The sequence below is a fragment of the Pararge aegeria genome, chromosome 11 (genome assembly GCF_905163445.1).
Source record: "Pararge aegeria chromosome 11, ilParAegt1.1, whole genome shotgun sequence".
NCBI lineage: Eukaryota > Metazoa > Arthropoda > Insecta > Lepidoptera > Nymphalidae > Pararge > Pararge aegeria.
In genome coordinates, this window is record NC_053190.1 from 11842053 (window position 1) to 11868373 (window position 26321).

Here is a 26321-nt window from a genome sequence, read left to right on the forward strand (position 1 = left end):
GTAACTGGACTGTTCTAATGAACTCTTATGCAAACGCGTGGCGAGTTAATGCATTTTAATTAGTTTATGTTGTTTTCTACGCGGACATTCGATACTTTTCTGTAGGTGAACTTTGGAGATAATATCGGGTACTTGGAATTCTTTCACACTATCACGATCTCAATTAATATGTTTAGTGAAATATTAAAAAAATAGGGTTGAATCTATACTCTAATCTATATATTAAATAAATTATAACTGCAGCGTCGCTTACGCATTACAGATCATGAGGAGTTGTGTCAATTCCTAGATTGGGTCGAAAACCTCAGAGTGGAAAACTTGAATAGGGTTTTACTTTCAGCCTTCGGTCCTGGTAATAATCACATGTATTAAAAATCATTTACACTCGCCAACCCATATTAGGGCAGTGAGGAGGGTTACGGAATGATAAAAACAGTATCGTTTTAAAATTATAATAGTACCAAAAAGGCCGGAAAAGTAGGAAATCGCTGGATGAGTAGAGTTTAAAGTCTGAACCGCAGGCCAGGACATAAATAGTTATACCTGCTTTCGTAAACTCCAAACTTAAATGGCAGGATTGCAAGTGCACCTTGGTCTAAGAAGAAGCTTACAATTAATCCAACTGGTTTTTATTTACAGTAAGTATCGTCATCTTACATTACCTCCTAAAACTATTTGGAATTAACCAAATAATACCAATTACTCATTCTGAACCATTTTCATCGTTTATTATATATATAAACATACGTTTTAATTCAATAATAAAACAAAATGCATACCAGACTCATGTAATTTTTAACAATATTCCACTTTTATTATTACATTTGCGCTAGACTACGATAGGCCATAGCCACTTACTTTTGGACTTAATAGACCAGCAAATAGCAATGATACACCTCGGTGAGATCATCAGCTAAAATTTATCAGTCAATTTTACACGACTATAAAAATGAAGGGCGAAGATTTTCGTCAGTGTATTAGACTATGGCTGTCCATAGCAGTGGACCAAGATAATTTGGAGAAATGACATGGGAGTGTCTGTCATGGGTCTTAATCGACCAATCACCTGTGAGCTCTCAAGCGCATCTCCGCATGCCGCTACAACCATTATTTCAATATTTTTTATAATATCCGTCCGGTCCCGCTATGAGCACTTTCACGTACACGGGCATGAGCGGAATTGGTGCCATTTTGGCGCAGTTTAATCAGCGCACTACGTGTATTTATATAGTAATCCGATGCACGCCACGAGATATTTTTGTGTAGGTATAAATTTTCTCGCTTTATCATATATAAATAGTTACAGGTTTGATTAATATTTAAGCTAATTCGAAAAATATTTTAATGAAAAATAGTTTGGCCATCCAAAGGGGCAATGCTGCCAGCATCTTAGGAACCGTGCCTCGCTGCGGTGGTTTCGGAGACTTTTTAGATTTTATTTCGTTTTACATAGTTTATTTTTGGTTATATTTATAAAACAAATATTTTAAAGAAAAAATAAATTTAGTTTTAATTCAATTAATTTTTATTTTGATTGTTTAATTAATATTTGATATATCTAAAGTCTGTCAGTTCATTGCACCAAGTATAATATATTATATTATACATTCTTATTATTATTTACATAAAAGTCATATTTTGCATTCCTTTTTTTCAATAAAATTCTGTCAGTAGGGTAATTTACAAAATGTAAGTAAATTTATTTTCTAACATCTTTTTGATAAAATATGCATTATAAATCTCGAAACTTAGTTTTGAAATAAATATGTGTGATGTAGGGTAAAAAGTTTCTGCGTGTTTTATAAATAAATAAGAATTTTTTGCAAAGTTAATTTTCCAATCATATATATGTGTCGTTTGGTTTAAAACGTTCGATGACTTAGTGTTATGACACATTTGTTGTAGAAATTTTGGGGTTTTGGTAAAAAAATTGCGACCAGTAAGTAGTCCGAAAAACTGAGTTCCAGAGTTACGATGTAAGTATTAGTAGTATTGAAATTGATTTTAATATAACATAATATCCATGTAAATATTAATTTAATTGTATTCGTACAAATAAATTGTTCACCATTATTTATATTCGTACGTGTAGTTTAGTCACGACTGAATTATGTGTTTCGTGACGGTAAATCTTTTTTATATAGTAAATATGTTTGTTTATTGTTAAATATAGCGCAACTATCAAGCGATAACAATTTAAGAGCACAGACTGAAATATCAAAATTAATTACTGAACAAAGGCAATCTTGTAATGGAAAACTTGAGATACTAATGAAATGAGTAGTGGCATTTTTTTTAAACCTACATTTTAAAAACACATTATAAACTTACAAAGAGTGATATGGCTGTATAGCTGGTGATAATTTTGTAATTGTTTTTTTACTGTGACATGAAATGCTTTAAGCAGTTTTTTTTTTTATTTGACGTTTGTTTATTTAAGCATCATTTTTACCGCGTTAAGGTATGTCACATAAACTGTCATTTCAAGCACCTAGAACTCTCTTCTTCATAAAACTTCCTCCTAATGCTATACTACTTCCTTCACAAACCTTGTGATATTTCGTCTTTACTTACGCGTATTTTGCTCATGGCGCTTCGGTTTTCTATCTTTCTAATTAAGAGTTATCTACTAATGAAACGTCTGCGGGAGTCGACAATGGCGGTCGAAATACTCTGATATTTAAACAATCTAGTGTTAAACTTCCTAATTGCAATGTACCATTGTGTTTATAATTCACACAATTATAATAAAACATTACTTTGTTCAGCTTTTTGTGATAATAATAAATATGAACTTATAAAATTAAGTTTACTTAATCAGGTTTCATAAACCCACGTAGGTACCGTAGGTCGCAAATTTGTATCTACGTTTACATATGATAAATGCATAATGCATATTATTTATTATAGAGAATATAATCAGCTTTTTGTGATATTAAATATAAAAAAATTATGAACTAATAAAGTTAAGTTTACCAAGTGATGTTTCATAAACCTACGTACGTACAATAGGTAGCAAATTTATACTTATAAAGATGATATATGCATAATACATATTATTTATTATAGATGATATAATCTAGACAAAGACAACATTATAATTTGGTCAAAACTTTTGTTAAGATTCTGAACCTTATCTGTGAGGTGGATAACCGAGTATCAGCCAATATCAAACTTGTAATTATTTTCAATCAGTAGTTTTTGTTTTTGTCAGATAATAAAATAAAAAACCGGTCAAGCGTAACTCAAACTCGTGTAAAAAGGGTCCCCTTTTATTTCCTTTTTTTTATTTAAGGACTTTTTCATAATTTTATTCACGATAATTTTATTTCGAGATGTAACAAAGATATCGTTCGCTGGACTCTTAGTTGCTTTGTGTTCTCTATTTTTTTTGTTTTGAAGTTAATATAGGTAATAAGTCCGTTATGAGTATTTTGGTTTGATAGGTACTTCAATATGAGCTTTTAAATTACTAACATAAAATAAAAACTCTTTGACACGCTGATTCTTGTCGCTGAATTATCATCCTGACAACGTGAACACATGCCGCCAATTGAATTAGCTTTCCCATGCCGCTAAGATGCAAAAAAAAAGCTACAATTATCCAGGACAATCTCTGATCACGATGTATCCATGCTAAATTGTGATATTATGATCGCATCATGTGTTTCATAAATTAGATCGACGAATATCGATCGAATGCTGATTGTTCGAGGACTTGATCGATTCTTGCTCGACTGATAGCTTTAAACATTATCATCATTATGAATTTCTAAACGGCTCATTTTTTATTCTTTTTTAAACTTTCCTTCACTGTTATTTATTGATAGCTTTGACACATTAATGTAATGACACTATGAACAGTGTAATCATTAAAAACGTTATCAATTTTCAAGTGTTAATTTTAAAATAAGATTTTTGACACCGATAACCGCACTTCCTTAATTTCAAAAGTGTAAAGTGACTCATGAACATTATTAACTAAAAAATGAATATGTTTTCAACTTTTCTTACTCATGCATATCACGCGATAGTATCACGCAGTCCTTAATAATAAATAATATACCGGGCAATCGGTTTTTACGATGATATTGCGATTATTTGAATCGAAATCGTTATTAGAAACTCAAAAAAGTAGAAGCTAGAATGCGGTTTTAATGCATTTCGAATTTTTCAACGCAACGAATTTAAATTTATCCCGCCAATTTCCATCGAAAAATAAAGTTCGAAATATGTTTCCCTTATGAGTCTGGCCGGTGCATATCAGTGGAAGGGGCTTGTTTGAAATTCGCCGATTCATTGTCGATATAATCTGCGAGATGACTTTCTTGCATTCTTCGTGCTCAATTGGTTTTGCATCGCTCAAAACTACTGAGTAAGTACTGACGGGTAAGTCATTACTTACCCGTCAGTACTTACTCAGTAGTTTTGAAGTGGTCTTATATGAAAAGTGCTCATCTGCAACATCATCACTTCAGCCGATTGAATTTGATGATGCTGCTGGACATAGGTTTTTTGTAGGGAGTTCCAAGCTCGCTGAGCTATTTCGGTAACTCTAGTTCTTATAAGGACCTTCTCATTGCTGCATTTGAGCACCTAGAGATACTACCAATATAGCTCTTTCCATCGCCCGCTTAGTGACTGTCAGCCATCTTCTGAGGTCCGTAGTGAGCGACCACGTTCCAGAGTCGTAAGTCATCACTGCCAATATACACAGTTCGAATACTTACGTCTTCTTCTTTCCATTTTAGACTTTCTAATTCATATACATGGCTGCATTATTTGTTATTAATAAATTATAACATTAAAGTAGGTAGTTATTTCAAAGTAAGCTTTTGATCAGCTCCTAAGGATTGTAGCGTGCAGTGAAATACCCTATAACTTTCTTCAATTTTTTAAAAGTTTAACCAAAAAATTCTAGTGAGTACGTACTCTACTTATTTTCTTTATATTATGTGTTTCTTTATATACCTAATTAAATTAGAAATTATTAAAAGTTTATCTCCGTTACACCAACTTTATTATTAGTAGATATTTTTTTAAAACAATGGCTTATGCAATTTCATAGTTTTTATACACACTTACTTTTTATACATAAATGAAAACTTTCCGCCATAAACCAAATGGAATGAAAAATTTAGCACACAATTAGGTAATGCGTGCAAAATAGTAGAAACTATAAGAGTTGTCAGAGAATGACTAAGTATGCCTATAATTGGTAGCACATAATTGGTAACAAATCGAAATAACACTTATATGGCATACCCAAAAAATATATTCCTGTACCCTAATTCTAAAACTCGACTTTATAGGGTGTGAACCCCTGTTGCACCATCGGATGCTTTACGAGTCAGTTTACTCATCCACAAGTGCATTCTAACCTGGCTGAGGTACAAACACAGTTTGAATCTCCGTATTTGAACCCTGAGGTCGGGGAATATGAGAGAATACTATTTATCAAATTACATAACTCTGCTTACGGTAGTATATCTAACATGAGTAAAAGAGATAGATATATCTTTACTATAAAGGGTCAAATAGTTTTTTAATATCTAACTGCACTGTGTACCTACTTACCTAATTAAAATAAAATATAATACCCTTTGATCTTTATTTATCTAATATCAGCTTGTCTTAGAATTAATAATACGCTTTTAAATAAAAGAAGTAGGTATACTACGGTTTCTTCATTAAACAGCAGTTATCAGTAAAAACAAAAATATTTAATAATTTTGCTCAATTATGTAGCGCAGATAAATAAATATATGTAAATTTTTGTAGAGAAGTGACAAAATATCTTCACATGGATCTATGTAATTAATAAAGCATATTTTTGTAATATTTTTAACTAAACAATATGAATGCGCAGAATCAGCTTGGTTTTACGTGTATTATCGCAAGATTCGTAAAGTAATTTATATTGTTATTAGTACCAACGACGTTGCGTTCATTTCAAAGATTGTTTGTATACTTTCGGCAGTAGTCCTATCACGGAAAATTAAACGACCAGTTATAGCAGTAGGTACGGAAAATCTTCGATAAGATTATGTTAAATCATAATATAATATGTAGGATTACTGTCAATACAATATGCATAAGGTAATCCATATTCAGTGTACCTCTTAGCAGCACAGCATAATGCTAAGAGCGGGTTCAAATTTTAAGAGACATATCACGTCTTTCCTTTGCAAATTTATTTCCAATCACAATTAGAAACTTATTGTCAAAACTACTGTAAAAATATTACGTTGTTTTAAAATCTTATCAAAAATTATTTATTTAAATAAGCCTATCACAGGCTATTTTCAGTTCATACGTATTTATTGCATAAAAGTGAGGCTATCGATGGTTATAACTACATTCATTGGTCTATTACTGAAGCTACGAAGGGGTTTTAGACATGCCTTGAACTTAAAACCCCACTAATAGCTACTTTATAAGGATTATAGGTTCCACTTATTATTTTAAGGCCAATTTAGTGAAGTCACGTAAGCACAGGTGAAAACGGTTCTAAATTCTGTTCTTCTAATTTCAAATAGGACCGCAAATGAATCTTTCAAGTAAGTTCTTATTTCAACAAAAGTTATTATAATAATTGTTACGAACTTATTTGACCGCATCATGATGATTTCATCCGGGTTGATAACTTTCACGGACGGATACAAATAAACACGCGCGAAAGCGTCTGTATACAGTCCGTACTGTACGCTGAGACCAAGCGTCTGAACCACGTGCTTCACAAAACACAACTGCTGGCAACGGCATTCGCCTTTTAGTTGTTCGTATTGATCCAACAGCCGTCCCGTATCAATGCATATTAGAGAACGTATAGACGAACCGACTACAAGACATCCGATTGAAACGTTATTTGTTTTGCGATTAATTCTAACAGGGCTTGTGAAGAAAAAATCATCTTTTATCTTGAAAAAAATATATAATTTAATTGTTTTATTTTAAAAACCGGTGACTGAGTATTTGTGTATTCAAATTAAGGCGGCTTTTTTATTCAGTACCCTCATAAAAGACTACTATTGCCACCGGACCTGTATGTGTTTTATCATTCTTGCACAATTTATATTTAGGGTCACAGCAGGGAGCAGAATGAAAAGATGTTAATACATACTAATATAATTTTTTTTCGTCTTAGGATTACATTATAAATTATTATAATATTAAAACTAAACTTACTGACTATGCTCGGCCGATTTGTTGCACGAGCTCCCTAGACTAGGTCTTACAATTCAAATTCAAATTCAAAATTTATTTAATTCAAGTAGGCCTAATTTATAAGAACTTTTGAAACGTCAAGTCAGTCTGTTTGTAGTGAATCGAGTTCGGCAATTAATTCCCATAGGAAGCGTGATAAAAAAAGGTATCACACTACGATTCAAAGCTAGTCGTCGGAATTCGCTGCGCCAACGTAATTTGAACATGATGCGATACGGCCGCTTCTGGTTAGCAGGCATATTATGGCTATCCCGAGAGTATGCCTACGTAATACATTAATTAAATTACATTAATACATTTTACAAAATACAATTACATTTTAAATTTAAATTTGTTGAGCTCTTCAACAAAAAACTCTATTATTTTATAATAGAATATTAAACATATACAGTAATTGTCTGTCAAGTGTTGTTGGCTTCCCTTCATTTATATTTGTTGACTTAAAACTTAAAACTAGAGTTTTTCGTTAAAGAGCGTAAAATATTTAAATATATTTTACGGCACATTGTAAACAAATATAAGACCAGTGTGGTGTTACTCGGTCGCCACAACCAAATTGGATCGTCCGTTGATGCTTTATGAAATGCGTCACGCTCTATTTTCAGATGGGTAGCGTTTTTTATGTGATTTCAGCCAATTTTCAGCGCGTTCTTTTTAGAAGAACTTCTTACTAATTTTTGTGAAGACTTCGCTGTTTTCGCTGTTGTTCGTGAAACGCTTTCAAGAAACTTTTGTACATGCCAGACGAATGGATTCATAGTGTTACCCGTCACCCAACCGGATTCAATTTTAGAACTAAAATGCGGTCTAAAATATTGCATGGCCGCTCACTACACTTTTCAATTTTCAATTCTATGTTTTTGTTATTATGTTATGCTGCATAAAATAAAAGTATTGCTGGTGACTTAAGGGCTGGCTTATACTTTGCGCAAAGAATCAGCCTGGCTGTTAAGCGCGGTAATGCAGCCAATATTCTTGGCACCATTCCAGGCGGCTATGACCTTCACAGTAATTAGTTTACTTATAAGTTTTATTGTAACATTATCATTAAAGTTTTATTTGTTGATTATAAACTAGTTACGCAGTTAATTGAAGTATTTTTAATTTTATTAAATACCTAAGAAAACCTGATTGCAAAGCGTTAGAGCGATCGATGATATCTTCCTGTCCACAAAAATGATCAGTGGATAACCATTTAGTAAGAAATATGGTAAAGAATAACGATAAGTATATCTTATTTCGCTGTAAAGAACTTCAAAAGGTAATAGATTAAACAATAGCGTTGGATCATTTTGGAATACTTAAGCATCTTACTTTCTATCTTACTTTGAATCCAACTTGGCAGTGGGCAGCGACCCTGCTTTCTGAGTCCAAGGCCGTGGGTTCGATTCCCACAACTGGAAAATGTTTGTGTGATGAACATAAGTGTTTTTCAGTGTCTGTATATTATTCATAAAAATATTCATCAGCCATCTTAGTACCCATAACACAAGCTACGCTTACTTTGGGGCTAGACGGCGATGTGTATATTGTCGTAATATATTTATTTATTAATCTTAAGTGGAGAAAGCTTAGATGTTTTTTTTTAATAAACGGCTTCACAATAAGGACATTATTAAGATTTAGCATAAAACACCCCCTTAAGGACGGATGAACGGACGGCATTTTAATAATTTAATTGAGGCATCCCTAAATTTTTATACCTTTAAATTGTAGATTCTACCGATGAAAACTAAGAAATTTTTGTTCTCAATTGTTTAACCTACTGGTCCTTAACTTTACGCGGGGTTTTATTAATAAAGCATTTACTTACACACAATTTCAGGAGTCACGATTTGCAGATGATAATATTAAGATTGGAATATGGCGTTATAATTATGGCTTACCTACCTGTCTCAGAGTATCAAAAGTATTCGTTTCACAATTTGAAGAATGTTGATTTATTACTCCGGAGGTGAATAATGTATTTTTAGATTTAAAATAATAGATTTATTTATCAATATTTAATTATTGTAGGTAATTGAATCAGGTTGGTTGCCACGTGTAAGATGATTATTCAATAAAAAATAAGTATTTATAAAAAAAAAAATGCTGTCTGATAACATCTATGTAATGTTGTAATCGATTTGGTAATTGGTTGTGTGCCAACGCATGAAAATTATTTCGAGCGATGCAAAAGGTAAATACTAGGAACACATGGGAATTCCCTGAATTCAGACGGGATATTTCAGTGTCAACGTTTTAATCAGCTGCGAGTAGATTCATAGAAATCTTCATAGGAGCGAAAAAAGACTAAAAGTTCTTTTGCTATTAATTTACTGCATGGTTTTTTAATGTAACTGAAGAGTGCCACCGGGACTTCATTACTAAGCTATCAGCTGTCCATCCGTTTGTCTGTCTGTCAGTTTATCGTCAACCGTGATAGGCAGAGGGTTGAATTTTCTACAGTGCTGTTCTGTTGCCGCTTTAACATGAAATAAAAAAAATATTACACGGTGTTCTCTGGGAATCCCTGTTAAGTTTTAACATTATATTCAAAGTCAAAGTCAAGTATTTCTTTATTAAACGCGCAAATGGGACACTGGGCTGGTCATCCTATTTAGCGCGTTAACGACATACATAGGGTGTGTATGATACATGGTAGTGAGATGGCGTTAACTACATTTTTACCACACAAGAAACGTGTTGTTTGATGCCTTTTTCTCAATCTTAATAAGTAAGGATAACATTATTATCTTTTAACAAAAAAAAAAAAGTTTTTGCTTTATAAATGTTAATTATGATAAGGTATCTTTATGAAATTCGTTGCTAATATAAGCTTTTCACGGCCATTAGAGAAACGTCAATGGCCTACCACGTATAGTAACATAATTAGTTTTTGCTTAAGGTATCTAGAGATACTGACTGATTTTACTGATAACAAACAATAATAATATCAATCAGTATATTTCATGTAAGAAGTTTTAGGCAAAGAGCTCATGAATGTTATAGCTGTTGCGGTTTAAACTGGTTTGTAGTTTATGAGTCTCACAAAGATAATGCAGTTCCAGTCTTCCCCGCTATTTATAATTTGAGTTTTTGAATTGAAAAGTAATAAAAGACATATTTTATTATTATACTTGGTACTAGAAGCCGCTCAGTGTAAAATAAAAACTCATATATGTGAAGGATTCTCATATATAATTCAATCTTAAATGGCTGTATCAGGTATCTAACTTACTTTTATGGACGATTGAAGCGTTTTTTTTTAATTCAGGTTGGTCTGGAGGGCACTGTAATTTTGTTAACTTGATACAAAGATATTTGTAATACAAAGTGCGGTACGATCATATTTGTAATTCATCCATCCATTACGTTTTTCTTTAATTTTAAAGAAATACGTATACTTACGTCGGTCGGTACCTTCGAAATATATTTATAGTAGCTATTCCATAGCTAAAACGTTATTTATATTTTTTGACGAGACAACGTCTTATAAATTGGTTTGCCGGGTGACACTTCAAGAAACTGCGTTACGCTCCGCTCACGTTATGCGCTCCGCTCACGTTATGCGCTCACAATGAGAGCGAGTGAGGCGCACGCGTCCCTTCCACTCGGGCATGGTTAGCCCGCCTAAGAGCGAGAGAGACAGACATAAAAAGTGAAAGGCACGCGTCCCTTTGTAGTAAACGCTGTTTCATTGTACGCAAATGTATTGCAAGTTATTGTATGTATATTTGTATATAAATACGTATGTATGTGTAAAGGTAAAAATAAAATTTTGTTAATATGAAATTCAGTGCGAGATTCTTTGTATAAATTAATGTTTTAAATATAATTCTTTGTATAAATAAATGTTTTAAATTGTTACTATTATTTCATCCTTCTTCCTACTATACGAATGAATATTCACATTAAAATTATTTTACCACTCAAAGTCGTTGTCACGTAAAACTTTCGCCCGTATACCGACTTTACAGGCAACCAATTTTTTTGAAGTGGTTTTAACCATACAATCGACTAACCAGAAACGGACATAAATGAGTGACATCGGCATATCGTCTTCTAAGGTACAGAGATTCTTTGAGTTGAGAATATGCATTTATAGTATGACATAAAAGCAATTCAAAAGCGTTAAAATGCATTGAATAAATCAAGCTTGCTATGTGTATACAATTAATGAATTTTATTATGACAAGGTTGCTTATAAGCAGTCGGCTCTGCTTTGATCGGTCACAAGACAGAATAATACATCATCGTCATGTCAAATAATCGACGTCAACTGCTCTTCTTTTGTAGTCTATCTATCTCTACCAACACTTCGTTTACCGGTGCGAGGTCGCTATTTTAGCACTTTTGCCCCAACGTCTATAAAACTCAATGTGTTAGCTTTCGTCGTTCGTTGAGCTATGTATAGATCTCTGGTTATTTTACGGATATCTTATTCCTGATTTTCACTCCAGAAGAATGATAGTTATTATATTGTACAAATAATGATGATGTTATAAAAGAGCAAATATAGAGTTTCTTACCGGCTCGTCTGAACTGGTGGTAGAGTCACTAAAAACATACGGAATTGACGTACTTATTATGTTGCTCTACTTTTAATAATTCTTTTTTTTTAATAAATTGTTCAAAATGTGCCTAATGGATAATGCGAATAAAATATACCTATACTTAGTTAATATTTTCGCTTAATTAATAAATGCTGCCTAGAATAATTAAAAGTATGACTATTAAAGTTTAAAAATTGATAAATCGTGAAAAATATTTCACTGGCAGTTTTGTTGACAATATTTACAAATAAAGAAAAATGATTTCGTTAAAATTAATATTTGTTAATGTATTATTTAAGTACATAGGTATATAGATAATATAGAAAAATATCATTAGTACAACTGACAGCCAAAAAATAATAATTTATCCATTTAATCTAGCTTAACTGTTTTATGAACATGTATAGACAGATAAACTAAACAACCAAAGCCTACAAACTTTGAAGGATTAACGTCATAAAAGTACCTACACCCACCCGGAAACAAGAATTGTATTGCAGTTAATTGAAAATGTACGTATTGTACTGGATCAGATTACAAATGGCCAGATTACTGTGTTCAGTGATTTAAATTTATGGTAAAAAATAATTTATCAAAATCAAAGAATTCAATGTACCTACCAGTTTAACTCTTTTGTTCAATGCCTCGTTTTGTGATAATGAAATATTGCGTCCTTGTTACACTGCCCTTGCAGTTTTGAACTTTAGTACTTAACATACGATCGTGCGCATGAACTTCATTTTTTAAAGATCTGATCCAAAAAGTTTTGTTTTCTAATTTGATAAAGTCCAGTCCATAAAGTCCACTTTTGGCGGTTTTTAAACGATTTTTATTAGCTTTACCTGTATGTGTGTAACCGACTCCTTTAGACTTGACTTTTGTCCAAAAATCGTTCAGATTTCGTTCAAACTTTGTAGATACGTTGAGGACCGATGACAATACACTAATTTGATAAGATTATTCCATTTCTTTCCATTCTTAGAAAATAAGATTATTGTTAATTTATATAATTTTTATCCATAGTCGATGAGGCAGGAATGATGTTAATTTTAATTTCCAAACATTATCGGATGTCTCTAATATTAACAAATTTGATGGTGAATACGTTACTGATTAATTTTGCTCGTATAAAAATAATAGATTAAGAAAAACTAAAAATAATAGCTTTTAGAAATAAACTAAACTAAAAGGTAAAAATGAGTTTGGCTTTTAGTTTTAATTTATTAGAATAGCCCCCATGCGGCATAACAACAATATTTCGTAAGTTATAATCTCTATCACTGTAAAGATGGTTGGATTAATTTAGATTTGTAAAAATAATATTTGTAATAAAATAAGGCCTTTGTCTTGTCTCCTGTGTCTTAAAAAATACGCTACTGATTCCACTGAAATAGGAACCACAAAGCCAAAGACATAAGACACAAAGTTGTCAGTATCAATTTTGAAAATAATTCATACATAAGCTGTCAATTGACTTTACAAAATGCGGTGACGCGTGTACAACTAGTTAATAGTTAGTAACCAGGTAGTGTATTTAATTTTTTTATTAAACAGTTAATCGCTCTGCTGGAAACACTATTTAGAAATGTTCAGCAACGATTTGGTAATCAGCTAATTTGATGAATGATTCTTTACCTATTAGTGTAGTATAATGATTGATACGAGCATTATCGAAAAGAACGAGCAAATTAATTATATTTCAGCAAAATCTTAGTCTAGTTCAGGAGTGCCCAACTGACGCCGTAGAAAGAACAGAGATGCGCAACGAGGTGCTACTTCTTGTTATTGAATTGTTTTTTATATTGCCTACGACGCTTGATGCTTCATAATTTTTATTACGGTATAACTGTTCACACTCTTTTGTACCAGTTTATTGTCAGTGATGTTTGTGTGAACTACTTTTTACACACGATGGTGTGAATACATTAGGTATTCGCAGATTTCCCTCGGCGGTTATGTCAGCTTTATCTCTCTAGGTATTATACGTTACATAACTATAATGTTACCTACTAACGCGATATTGTATTCTTTGACCTGGTTTTATTTCTTCTTAGTTCGCAGATACTGACACGTTGGTTTAAATGAAATTAATGCTGATTCAGTATCGGTTCTGTATTTAGCGCATTATTTAACCTCTAGTTCGTCAACGAGATAGTGATTTTTTTGACGTTGCTAGAAAAACATTTTGTATCGAGGAACCTCCACGACACTGTTTTTGGAAATCTAGGAAGTGTTTTTAATATTTTACGATTTTAACTTAAAATAAACCGTAATGTGATCGTTGGCCTGAATAATGTTTATGTACGAGTATTATTACTGTCATTGAAATAGCTAGGCTTGTTTATTTCGCGTACTTTCATAGATCCTGATTTTTTTTTCTTACGGGATCTTGGTGTGGGGTAGAGCTGCTGATTTCGTTCCGTTTGGTTCCGTTCCGTTCCGCTCCGTTCCGGTCCGTTCCGTTCCGTTCTGTTCTGTTCTGTTCTGTTATGTTCTGTTCTGTTCTTTTCTGTACTCCGTTTTATTTTTATCCATTTTTATGCAATAAAGTTTTATAAATAAACCACTTAAATCAATAAACACTTTTAGTATATAGTGAAGTAGTTAGTTTGTAATTGTGTTTGTTACTAAAACCGCTGGCCTTTTATGCTGCTTAAATGTTGAGGATGGTGGGTTAAAATTTTAGTGATAAACTGGTACCAACGAGCTTTTTGGAGCACGGGGATTGAGTAAGTTTATGACCTAACTCCGGGACTGAGATTGTATTGACAGGAAATTCTAAAACGCAACAATTTTTGGTCTGACCCGGAAATCGACCTCATTATCTTTATAAACAAACCGCTAGACCAAAGAGGAAGTGTTATAACATAGAGGATAGTAATTTATTGTTTTAATATCGTTACAATTATAGTAGGTACGGAAATAAGTGCTTGTTTTCACGCCGATTCATTTTATTCCCGAGTCCAAGGGCGTCTTATCAGCCATGTGTCAATGTTATTTGACTGATAATGACCGCAGGAGTAGCTACAAGGTTTTCTGTCTCATATTTCACAAAAATGCAATCTTTTTTCTCTCTTCTAAGGTTCTGCGCAGTTCGACGTATAGGAATGCAAAGTGTTAGCCCTTAGATACTTCTCTTTATCATTCTATGTGGTTACTAGTAGTTGGCTTTTAATTTTTGAAACGGTTACCTGTAGCTTTTTTATAGGCCAAGTCCTCCAATAGCTATCTTGGATAGTATACCGGCAACTTTTAAATATTAGAGTGTTATCCAGTGGCAATTCATAGATTTACAAAAGCACTGCCTACCCTAAACATTTCATACAACTTTATACAAGTTGTATGAATTTTTCAATTTTTCACGATCTTCCTGCTTTATGCCTGCCTTGGTTAAAACCCATATGCCACTGGTGTTATCAGTATGTTGGCTTCTAAATTACTTAGTGTTACTACTGTGACATTTTTATGAGTGACAAACTTCGGAACTATCAAGATATTAATTCAAATCAAGAAATTTCTAGAAAATGTTAGGGATGTAGGTACTTTGGTAAATAATGTTTTGTTATATGCAGAATTCAAATCATTAAAATTAAGAAGAAGAAGAAACACTTTATTGCAAGTATTATTGCTGCAAGCAATCTCTTACAGGCAACCTTTGTAGATAGGACTTACAGCAAGAGAACGGGATAGTGCCAAGAGTTTTGATAGATATACATAAATACCAAAATGTAAAGATACAAATACATATATAATTAAAATAAACATACGTAATATACATAACATATATACATATATAACAAACATACTACATATAAGTAGATTTTAACACTCAATTTAAAAGAAAGAAATATAAAGAGAAATATAAAAGAATCTATTTCAAATTCCATCACTAAAAGAGAGGTAGTAGTCCTTCAGACGTCTCTTTAAGTTGGTCTTACAGGTTAATAGAAGGACTGGTAGGCTATTTCAGGAAGTTTGTCTGTTTCTAGTAACTGTACCATCTATTTAGGCAGATTATACTAAGTCTTGTAGTAGTATAGCTTTGTGTGACGGAGCTCATCCGTGAAGTACTACCTTTATGCTTATTTCCACCGCTCAGTAGAATTCTGAGGCGGGTTGCCGGTGTAATTACAGGCCCATAAGGTAACCTCCTTTTGACGGACTCAGGAATTTGTATGACGTATTCTTTGCATGCCCATCGAAGTGGTAGTCTGTCCATAGGCAGTGGTTTTTCATTCACAATCAGGCTTCTGCTTGGTTCGTCAATTATACCTATTAAAAAAAAGTCTACGGACAATATTATCGGAAGTAGATATCTCTAATTACTTCTTAATATTGACATCATAGGAAAATTACTGAAATTTGTTTTATCTATTATAATAACATCAATGACGTATAATTTTTTTTCCGACGCAAAATTTGTTGATAAATAGACAGGCCTTCATTTTTATACGGAAATAATGATTAAAATATTGAATAATTATTGTGTAACACAATACGCTGTCGATTAATAAAGTTTCCAGAAAAAACGTTGTGATCTACGCGTGGATGTTTAGACTTGCCAATAACTATTTTATTTATGTGCGTTTGTTAGTACTTCCATAAATAATTTTTCCATACATCTCGCGATACTCAAGGTAAACCAGGCGTCGGCGTTAGCATGACTCCACTCACAAGTGAAAAGACTCTTATGCCCCTTTTCACCTCAATCGAATGCGTAAATATTTAGGCGAAGTCTATAGAAAAAAAAAGTTTTTTTAGTTTAGTTGTTTTATAATAGTAGAATAGAGGAGTTCCCCAACGAGAGGTTCCGCCCCAAATCACCACGTTGGGCACAAGGGTTCGTGATCGCAGTAAATGGTAGCAAGAGCATAGAGGACGCTGCTTCTCGTTCTCTGATGTAAACGTCCTAAATGATTATTCAGAGTCTGTTGTTGTTGTTGAGAATGTTAAGATTAATGACATAGACAATCAAGAACCCAATCAGGAGTCTTGACTTATTGAAGTCTACGTTCTTGTAGGTGGGGTAAGTAAACCGTCACCGAAACAACCATCAGAATTATCTACCTTTGTTGTTTCTTATAAAAAGCCTTTTGGTTATCATATTTGTTAGCAGCGTCGGTTTCAGTTATTATCACTTACATGTGATAATAATGACTAAAACCCACGAACCTATATTGGAGAATCGTGGAAGATTTCCGCTCTAAATTGCACTAGCTTCTGCCCGTGTACCTTTGTCCGCGTTTATTACTGTTTTTTTAAAACCCGTGAGCGCCGTTTCTTTTACTGGAATAAAAATTAACTTATGTTATGTGTCCGTATTTTTAACTAACTCAATGCCAAAATCAAGTTGAATTGTTGCTCAGTTAGGGCGTCAAGCAGTTACGCGTTTATAATATTAAGTAGGTTCTACGGGAGGAGGTCTGTTCCCAGCAGTTGGGTATTAATGACCTATCTGTGACGATTATCTTGTTTTTTTGTTAATTAACACATACAACAGATCATGACGTAACATAAACATAAGAACAACAACCCATAAAATAAAACGTAGCCACTCTTCACAACATGCGTGTATAAATGCAATTTGTTGTGCAATTACAATTGTTGTTACTTATATTCAATGGGATCCTGGTATTAATCCATAATACTAATAATACTATTTTTATTTAAAGACTTTATATCTATTTATAGAAATAATACAAAATTAAAATTAATATAATAAATTATTATAATATTTAAAACATTGCCAAAATTACCTTAGTACAATGTTTTCTCACAATCGAGGAGTCGTTTCCAAGTATGGAAATACTTGAACATCAGCGTAAAATTGGTCTTATTCGCATAGCGCTAAGAGTCAAATTTACCTATAATTATTTAGCAGACTTTTGACCGAACGTTTGTAAAGAAAAATCAGAGAATCAGAAATACTGGATTGTCGACTCTAAACCTAGTGGTACCGTCCATTTTACTTTGACGATACAGGTGGTGACACTCAAAAACGACTCGTTGATTGCGAATTGTATATAAGGGCTACTGGAATAGTAGGAATGTTCGACCGTTTCGACCTTTTCAATTTCACTAGCAGGCCAGCTAAATATGGTTTCCGGATGATACTGCTGACATTGTTGGCAATTATGAAAATAATTTGTTTTAATTCAGTGACCCCATTAATTATAACATTTTGTGGAAGTATCTATCCCGTAATGAACCCATTTGCGGTCCACATTTTGAACTATCATGAAGTCTTCGTAACTTTAACGAAAGTGTTTTTAAGTAAACGTGCACATTTTGTGACTGCAATATGAAGTGGGTTTTCTATGTGGTAGTTTTTATCTATATGTTCTATAGGACAGGTAATTTATTTTATTGTTATAATAACTTCAGCTGAATTTTCTAATGTCAAATTAAAATTACTTAGCGCTAATCTAATAAGCGGTCACAGCCTAGTAGTAGTGAGGGCTCAAACTTTCCTTTCCGGTCGACAGAGTTCAATCTTTATCATCCTGTAACTTTTCGCAGTTATGTGCGTTTTTATTTTTAGCAATTTAAATATTATTTATTTTTAACGGCGAAGGAAATAATCGTGAGGATACATGCATTCCAGAGAGTTAGAAAAGAATAGAATAGAAAAACTTTATTGCGAACAGTAATAGTACTTAGTGCTAGGGTGCAAAGGCGGCCTTATCACTAAAAGTGATGTTCACTAAAAGGGGAAAGTGGATGGTGCATAAAGGATTTTACAAAAAATAGTATAAACTTACATGAACATACACACTACATTTATATATTATAAATTTATATATACTATAATAGATATTTATGCTATTATAAACCTATATAATACTCAAATACCTAGATAAGTAATATTTTTTTAAGCGATGTTTAAATAGGTGAATAGAATCGCAATGACGTATTTCCCAGGGAAAGGGTATACAGTTTTTCATATTCTTCTCAAAGGTATATAAGGTTTACCAATCCGCACTTAAATAGCGAGCGTGGTGGGCTACGGGCTAAGCATTTTTCATTTTGAGAGAGTACACGTGCCTTGTTTCCCCTTAAGCGAACAGTTACAGGTTATTTTATTATAGTGTGTCATAATTTTTATTGTAACTGGGTCAGTTTGGTCAGTAAAATTTTATAAAATACAAGTCGAATATGTTATGGTTACATCTTGTTATACATTTTGCTACTTGCAGTTTATGGGAAGGTGACACCCTCACTCCACAAGGAAACACGGAGTATATCGATCGACCCAATAGATTATGGGCTAAATGGAAATTACTTCGAAGCTGGAAAACGAATTACTATCGCTTGCAAAGGCGCCAGTAAAAATCAAAAGGTATACTCGCAGTTCGCACGTACCCCGTATAAGGATACAGAAGTCATTAAACTAAAAGTAAATGCAGTTTATGCGAGAATCAAAAAACAATCACAAACGTAGTGTTTTGTGTGATTTAGTAACAGTCCCTATTTATTAGAAGGGCGATTTATAAAAGACAGATTTTTGTGACAGAGCTCGTTGCGGAAGTACAACCACATGCTTATTTTCGCCGCCAAGCAGCAATGTTGCAATGCTGTGTTACGGTCTGAATCGCGTGGTTACCGGTGGAATTACAGACACGAGACTTGACACGTACTTTTTGTGACAGAGCTCGTCGTGGATGTACAACCACATGCTTATTTCTGCCGCTAAGCAGCAATGTTGCATTGCTGTGTTCCGGTCTGAAGTTGCCGTTTTTATTACAGACACACGAGACTTAACACCTACGCCTCACGTTGGTGGACACAGGGCGGCACTTTGTACAGTGGCGTGCATATAGTTTACGACCAGAGTAGGCATAAAGCAGGAAAATGGCATACAATGGAAAAATCCTCCTACTGTAAAAGTAATTTTAAAAAAATTTGGGTAGGCAGTGCTTTTACGAATGTATGAACATTGATTTTATAAGACGAGTTACTTGTATGTCCTGCGAATGGTTGCCGTGGTTATAGGCGATAATTTTCCACTAACCATCAGGTTATCTGCTTGAGTCGTCAATTGTAACTATAAAAAAATATTGAAAAAAACATTTAGAGAAGTAAATATTTAAACAAATATAATACCTATAAATTAATGATAACCATACATCAAATTTATTGACTACTGAACTAATATACACTGCGTTTCTGTAGTATTAAGTATTTTCCATTTACCACAACTTTGGCCATCTGCTACTTTTGTCAAACATTGCTATAAAAAAAAAGTACAATGGGAAAATATTTTACTAATTCCAAACATCTAATTAGTATCAGGTAATTTGAGCGAGGGTCGCCTGCACATGTGATAATTCATACATTTTATGTGTGAATGAGTGCTGATATTTTTGCTCATAAAAATATAATTACTTATACACAGATTACAAATAAAAATAAAAGCATACGTATTTCGGCTCGTTAAGAAAATAGCGGGGGTGGTGATATTTAGCATAGATTTTTTAGAAAATATCTTAATAAGATTTAGCACAATGTAGGCAATTTTATAGCCCCGAAATTATTTTAGTGTCACGGGCATTTAGTAATGTTACATAAACAGAGTTGCAGGCATTAGCTAGTAAACTGATAATATCCCGTTAATTTGTATGTAATTATGTGAATTGTCCACAGCATAGGTCGAGCGTTAATTTGTAAACAAATTGTCAGTTAAATTTTGTGAGCGCATCACGTGGAAAACATTAATTATTTTAAACGGGAACTTAACATTAAAAACAGTTAACCCAGTCAAACTTTAGTACAGTTATGGCTCTTTATATTTGTATAATGCTATTTAGCTTTAGTACTGTGCCCAGCAGTGTATCGATAAGTTACATATCGGAGACCTTATTGGGGAGGTTTATTTATTTGTGTACTTGCAAAATACAATTAGAATGCAACATTCTACAGTTAGCCCACTCCTCCAGTACCCACATAAGTTTGACAGTTGCGATAGTATTGAGCGCGTGCGTTTATGTTTTAAAAAATAACCTGCGGCTGTATGCTGAGTCCCGACCATTTCGCTTCTGAGGCATGTAGGTGCAAATTCATTGGTAGATTCATAAAAAAGAAAACAAAATTTTTACTTGAGTTTTATACATTAATTAGATACATTGGTCTTATACCTTTGGTTGCCTGGAAGAGATCGCTGTTTAGCGATAAGGCCGCCAAATTGTACGTTATACCTTATTGTGCTGTTGTATTTGTATCTCTGTAAATTTTCTCTGTGGTGTACAATAAAAGTGTATTCATTCATTCATTCATGAAATCATTCAATCGTTCATTAATACTTATGTGATCACTAGGCCTGATTTTACACGCTGTATTTATAACGTCGAGTTTAAGGCATTATTATGATTTCAGGTGGAATGGGTGAATCCAAATGGAGAAGTAGTTCCACGAGATGTTCAGAAAAGGGTATATGCGCAGGAGCACTTTGTGGCTTCACACAAAACTCGTATGCCAGCTTTACTGCTTGTCTTAAGTCATGCTGCAGTAGATGATACAGGTGTATGGGAGTGCCATTCGGGAGATATCAAGAGGGAAGTTTCTCTCTGTGTCATAGGTGCGTAAAAAGCTGGCTAATTTGTTCTTTTCTATAACACGAGTTCCCGAAGAAGGAGTGTTATATTTTTAGGGTTCATATATTAGTTTCATTATTCTACAATAAGCGCTAAATGCTCGAATGGATAAGGATTGTAAGAATCTTAACATCGTCCCAAGTTAAACTATTAACATTAAAAGAAACAATTCGCACGGCTGTATTTTCCAATGAGATTGGTGCAGTGTTCAACAGAAACAGATATTGTATACATTTTTCTTTAATTACGTTCGTAAAACTATAAGGGTACTTCGTTTTACTACGGAACCATATATTCGTTTTATCAAGGTGGTTTGCATTAATAATTGAGTTTAATAATTCTTGAAGCGATTTCTGTTATTTGAGTTTTTGATTCGGAAATACATCATTTATAGCCAGACAAGTGCATATATTTTCCAGATCCATCATCTTTTGTTGACACTCTCACCGAAGTGGCGGTAGACCACGGTCGGTCCATTACCCTATCTTGTCAGGCGAGGGGCGACCCAGAGCCACGGCTGTTATGGTACAGGAATGGAGAAATCATTACAGGTATGGTTGTATTTTCTATATAGCGTGCATCTCATTTTATCACTGAGCTGGGTCATTGAACAAACAAAACGGCACCGTCTTACTGGCGCTAAAAAGTCAAAAGAGCACCAGGAAGATGCAAAAGATAAACTTGCGTACAGCCAACTGTAATAGCTAGAATTCAATTAATACAACAAGCAGTCCTAGCAGCTCTAATGTTTGACTATCTTTTACCAGTTAAATTTCGTAAAATAGCCGCTCTTACTAATGTCAAGTAGGAAAGGGCGAATAAGTTAATTCGTTTTCCGTGATAGTTCATTAGTATTATAAGAGATGGCTCTGATTTATTTGTTAGTAGTCAAAATATAATTTTTTTTCTATAATATATTATTATTGGTGTAATTTCTTAATTTCTAAATAACGACGATGAAGGTTTATATTATTTTAAGTATGAAATTTACAAAAATGTTTGATATGGTTGAAGTGTTTTTAAAATAAATTTTCGGTACATAGATGATCCCAGTTCATCAAAGTACGAATTAATGACGCAGTACCACAGTCAAGGTTTTGCGGGTCTGCTCACAATCCTGTCAGTAGAAAGTGAGGATAGTGGGGAGTACCATTGTGAAGCAATTCAGGAGAGTCCGCGTAATGAAGAATGCTCTGCTAGAATCAAAATGAATATAACACTCCACGTTAAGTGTAAGTACTAGAACTTCGTATTTATTGTTTAAATTCATTAGAGTACTATCGACCAGTTAAAAAGAAAATTAATACATATATAATTATCGATAGTCTGGAAAAGACCCAACTGGATAAGATTTACTCTATTAATTCCTACAAAGCTGTTGTACCTACAAATTATGTATATAGTAATGTATAATACACTAACTGTAGCCCGCGTATGTATGCCTTTATCACGGTTTTTTACAAATCCCGTGGGAACCGGGTGTTTTCCTGGGATAAAAGTACTTACTCTGCGTTCATTCAACTAACTCTGTATCAAAAATCAAGTCGATTGGTTGTGCAGTTAGGGCGTACTGCAAGCACAAACAAACAAATATACTTTCGCATTTGTAATATTAGTATGAATACAGTTATTTTCCGTGTTAATTTAATTTTTGTTAGTATCTATAAGGAACTAATAAGAAAGCGTAATTGTACTGCTGCGTGAACATATACTTAGACAGTTTGCTAATATCTTTAAAAAAAAATATATCAAATGTCTGATTGTAGTTCCTCCAAGCTTTGCTGGTGGGAATGATACCACACTTGTACCGGGACAAGAGAATACAAGGTATAAAAAAAGTATTTATTCTAACATCATGCCTCATCACCCATCAACGTATAAAAGGACATTCAAACACATTATATAGAATCGTAAAAAGCCTTTTAACATGAGGGTTTATCATTGTTATCATCACCTTAAATGAAGAACGGCTATATCCGGAGTTGGATTTATTTTGTAGTAATTTCCGCAAATCATGGTTTCGTGCCAACTGTGTCCAGAAACTTCTTTGCACTCGCTTCATATCTGCCTAAGTGAGGGGTCTATCAAAGCCACCCTTTACGATTTGTGGTTTCCACTCCAGTAACTCAGGCCCCAACATCCAACGGTCCTTTATACTATTTTCCTCGTCCACGACCATTCAATTTTAACTTTACAACTCGCTTCAACTTTATGCATGAATAAAAACTAAATTTTATAAGAATTAATACAATTTTACCTCTTTTAAGTGTGGATTTAGTATGTTCCGCCGATGCATATCCAACACCAACTTATAGATGGTTTAAAGAAGTCGGCGACATATTCTCTGAGTATCCCAAGGATGTTATATTGATACAAAATAATGGAGAAGATGCAGTGCTGACAGTAACGGCAAATTCTTCTACATTTGGCCATAGGTTTCGGTGTAGAGCAACTAATGAATATGGAGAAGTGGACAAGGTGTTCACTTTAATAAGCTTAGAAGCACCAAGGAAACCAGATGAGGTATATCCTGATTATTTTTAAGAACAGTTCTCAGCTGCAAGACAGCAAAATTTATTTATATTTATTATCTATATATCTATATTCTAAATATTTATTGTTTCAGATAATTTTAGATAATGCCAATCACGAATTACTCGATTTTTATGCAAGGTGGAAAGGCGATGTATTTTTCCCCGTGGACAGTAAGTGATAGAAATTTAAGATTGGATTGAGTCTTTTATTTAGTAGCCGTTTTTTCCACACTTCAGTTGTTAGTTAGTTTAGACTGTAAATATCATGTAGATTGGTGAATAAATTGGCTTTCGTTATTGTTATTGCAAATTTTACAGGTATGATCGTTCAGTATATGAAAAAGGATTCAATAAGAAAGAAAAGTATACCGAGAGAAATTGACTGGAAAAAGGCAATGGAAATTGATGTTAAAACGGAAGAATATGATCTAATTAATGATGAGAAAGCAGGTATTTTAAAATGGATATCTATTTTATACAATGGTGATGCCTAATATTCATTCTTAGCAAATTGCATTGGGGCAGATTGAAATGTGTTAGTCCTAAAAACTATCTTGAGAGAAGTAGCCTGTGTACAGCTGTGGTATATAACTAGGTTAGGTATCACAAAGAAGTAAAAATGTAATCAATCTTTTTTTAAATTTTTACGCAGTTTGTCTGTTGTTTGTACGATTTTCCTACCGTCTCATATGGTGAAAATCCGATTAATATTTTCGGATCATCAAAGATCTTTCTGGCACAGTGGTGAGCGCTGAGATATTTCCTGAGGGAGGTCCTGGGGCTCTGGATTCTCCAGAAAGGGCAAATCGGGAATTCATAATTTCTCAATTTACACCGGTCTGGTTCAGAGGCTTTGGTCTTGGCTAGTGACCATCCTGCTGTCAAATACTTACCATCAAGAGATAAAGCGTTCCGTTGCGATACTGTGTAGAAGCTGATTAGGGATATGGATAAATATAATGCTATATCCCTAACAGGTAAGCTCACTAATATCTTCGACTGCATCATCACTTACCACTGGCACTGTGGAATTCTACGTGGCAATTGTGGAATTTATATTTTCTCAATGTTTTCTGGTCTGGTCTGGTCCTTAGAGCTTTGGTCATAGTTAGCTAGCACCCTACTGACAAAGACGTGCCATCATGAGATTTGGGTGCGATACTACGTGTAAACAGATTAAGAATATGGGTTAAATATAACTGCCATAATACGTATAGAATAGCCAACTTACATCTTTGACTGCATCATTACTTATCTCTAGAGGAGTTTGCAGGCACTCTTGTACTATATATAACCTTATATTCTGCTATTAATAATAATTATTATTAATAATTATTACTATTAAATATACCCTGCTTTTATTATTAGGTCTTCACGTAATACTACCGGATTTACAAGAGGAAACAGAATACTGGATACGAATGCGCGCTCTTAACGAGGCTGGGACCTCTCCTTGGTCTAAACCAATTACAGCTTCAACTCTTGTGAAATCGGAAGAAGATGAAGAAGAAGTACCTGAAGAAGTAGTTGAAGAAGAAGAGAAACCAACAGCAGCTGCCCTTTCTGATGGCACTTTCTATGGAGTATTCTTTGCTGGTGGTATTATAATAACGGTTGTGGGGTGCATGTTTATTATGAGAATGGTTTAAAGTTTGACAAAAAAAATGTGCATTCAATCTAAAAACCATCCAGTTGGTTCTTATTTCACAAGTTCTGTGTGATGTTACTTTACCATGTCTTAATATAAATGAACTTCATTAAAAAATATGTAATTAACATCTCAATTTTTAAACACTATTTTACAAGGAAGTCTTTTAAATAAATAATGATCGTATTGTTGTTGTTATTTCATCAAAATTGCGTCAAGACATTAATATACTTACCTAGATGATTTGTTTATAAAAATTGTGAATCTCAGTAGATGAAGAATCCGGATTTTGTTGTAATATTAGACCAAGGGTCCCTCATCGAACATACAGTAAGAAAGTAAAACTATTGGATAAATAAAAATAAAACGCAAGGGTTTTAAACCACCTTTATTGTAGGCAGAATCAGTATGTGTGTAATATTAATTTATGAACAAATCTGTATACAGAGCGAAAAAAATCCATTTATAAATACGAATGTAATCAGAACTTTATACAAAACGTGTCGAAGAGCACTTTCACTATGTGACAGTCAAATAGAAATCTCCCTATGAGATATAGCTAAATTAAGGAAAAAAATCATTTCGCTTTATAAGCTAAGGCAGGTGACGCATGAAAGATATACGATAAATCAATAACACATTTATAAAATTGTATCCAACGAAAAATAATATCACTAGGAGACCATTTCTATGGTTTCGATAAAAATAGGATGTGATAAGTAAACGAAATAGATACCTATTGATACCATCTTTCTCCTCCTCTTATTTTTACTTATTATGTGTCGCG

At 33.4% G+C, this 26321-nt stretch overlaps 2 protein-coding genes across 2 annotated transcripts in view; one reads left to right on the plus strand and one right to left on the minus strand.

The window, feature by feature from the left end:
- Positions 1 to 6757, minus strand: part of LOC120627264 (ATP-binding cassette sub-family G member 1-like) — a 55862-nt gene extending 49105 nt beyond the window's left edge. The window contains exon 1 of the mRNA XM_039895183.1: positions 6607 to 6757. The gene's annotated coding sequence lies outside the window, so the exon portion shown is untranslated. The remainder of the gene's footprint in view (positions 1 to 6606) is intronic.
- Positions 6758 to 17994: 11237 nt separating this feature from the next.
- On the plus strand, positions 17995 to 25678 carry LOC120627468 (opioid-binding protein/cell adhesion molecule-like). The gene is made up of 10 exons (XM_039895470.1): positions 17995 to 18115; positions 18959 to 19101; positions 21135 to 21336; positions 21772 to 21903; positions 22396 to 22584; positions 23119 to 23179; positions 23620 to 23875; positions 23979 to 24057; positions 24205 to 24336; positions 25255 to 25678. The coding sequence occupies exons 1-10, from the start codon at positions 18064 to 18066 to the stop codon at positions 25533 to 25535; spliced, it is 1527 nt and encodes a 508-aa protein (XP_039751404.1). The 5' UTR covers positions 17995 to 18063; the 3' UTR covers positions 25536 to 25678.
- Positions 25679 to 26321: the final 643 nt, after the last annotated feature.

Coding starts and splice junctions, on each gene's coding strand:
- LOC120627468 (XM_039895470.1), top strand. CDS start 18,064: ATGAAGTGGGTTTTCTATGTGGTAGTTTTTATCTATATGTTCTATAGG. Junction 21,904..22,395: donor GAATGGAGAAATCATTACAG/GTATGGTTGTAT, acceptor TTCGGTACATAG/ATGATCCCAGTTCATCAAAG. Junction 24,337..25,254: donor AATTAATGATGAGAAAGCAG/GTATTTTAAAAT, acceptor TTTTATTATTAG/GTCTTCACGTAATACTACCG.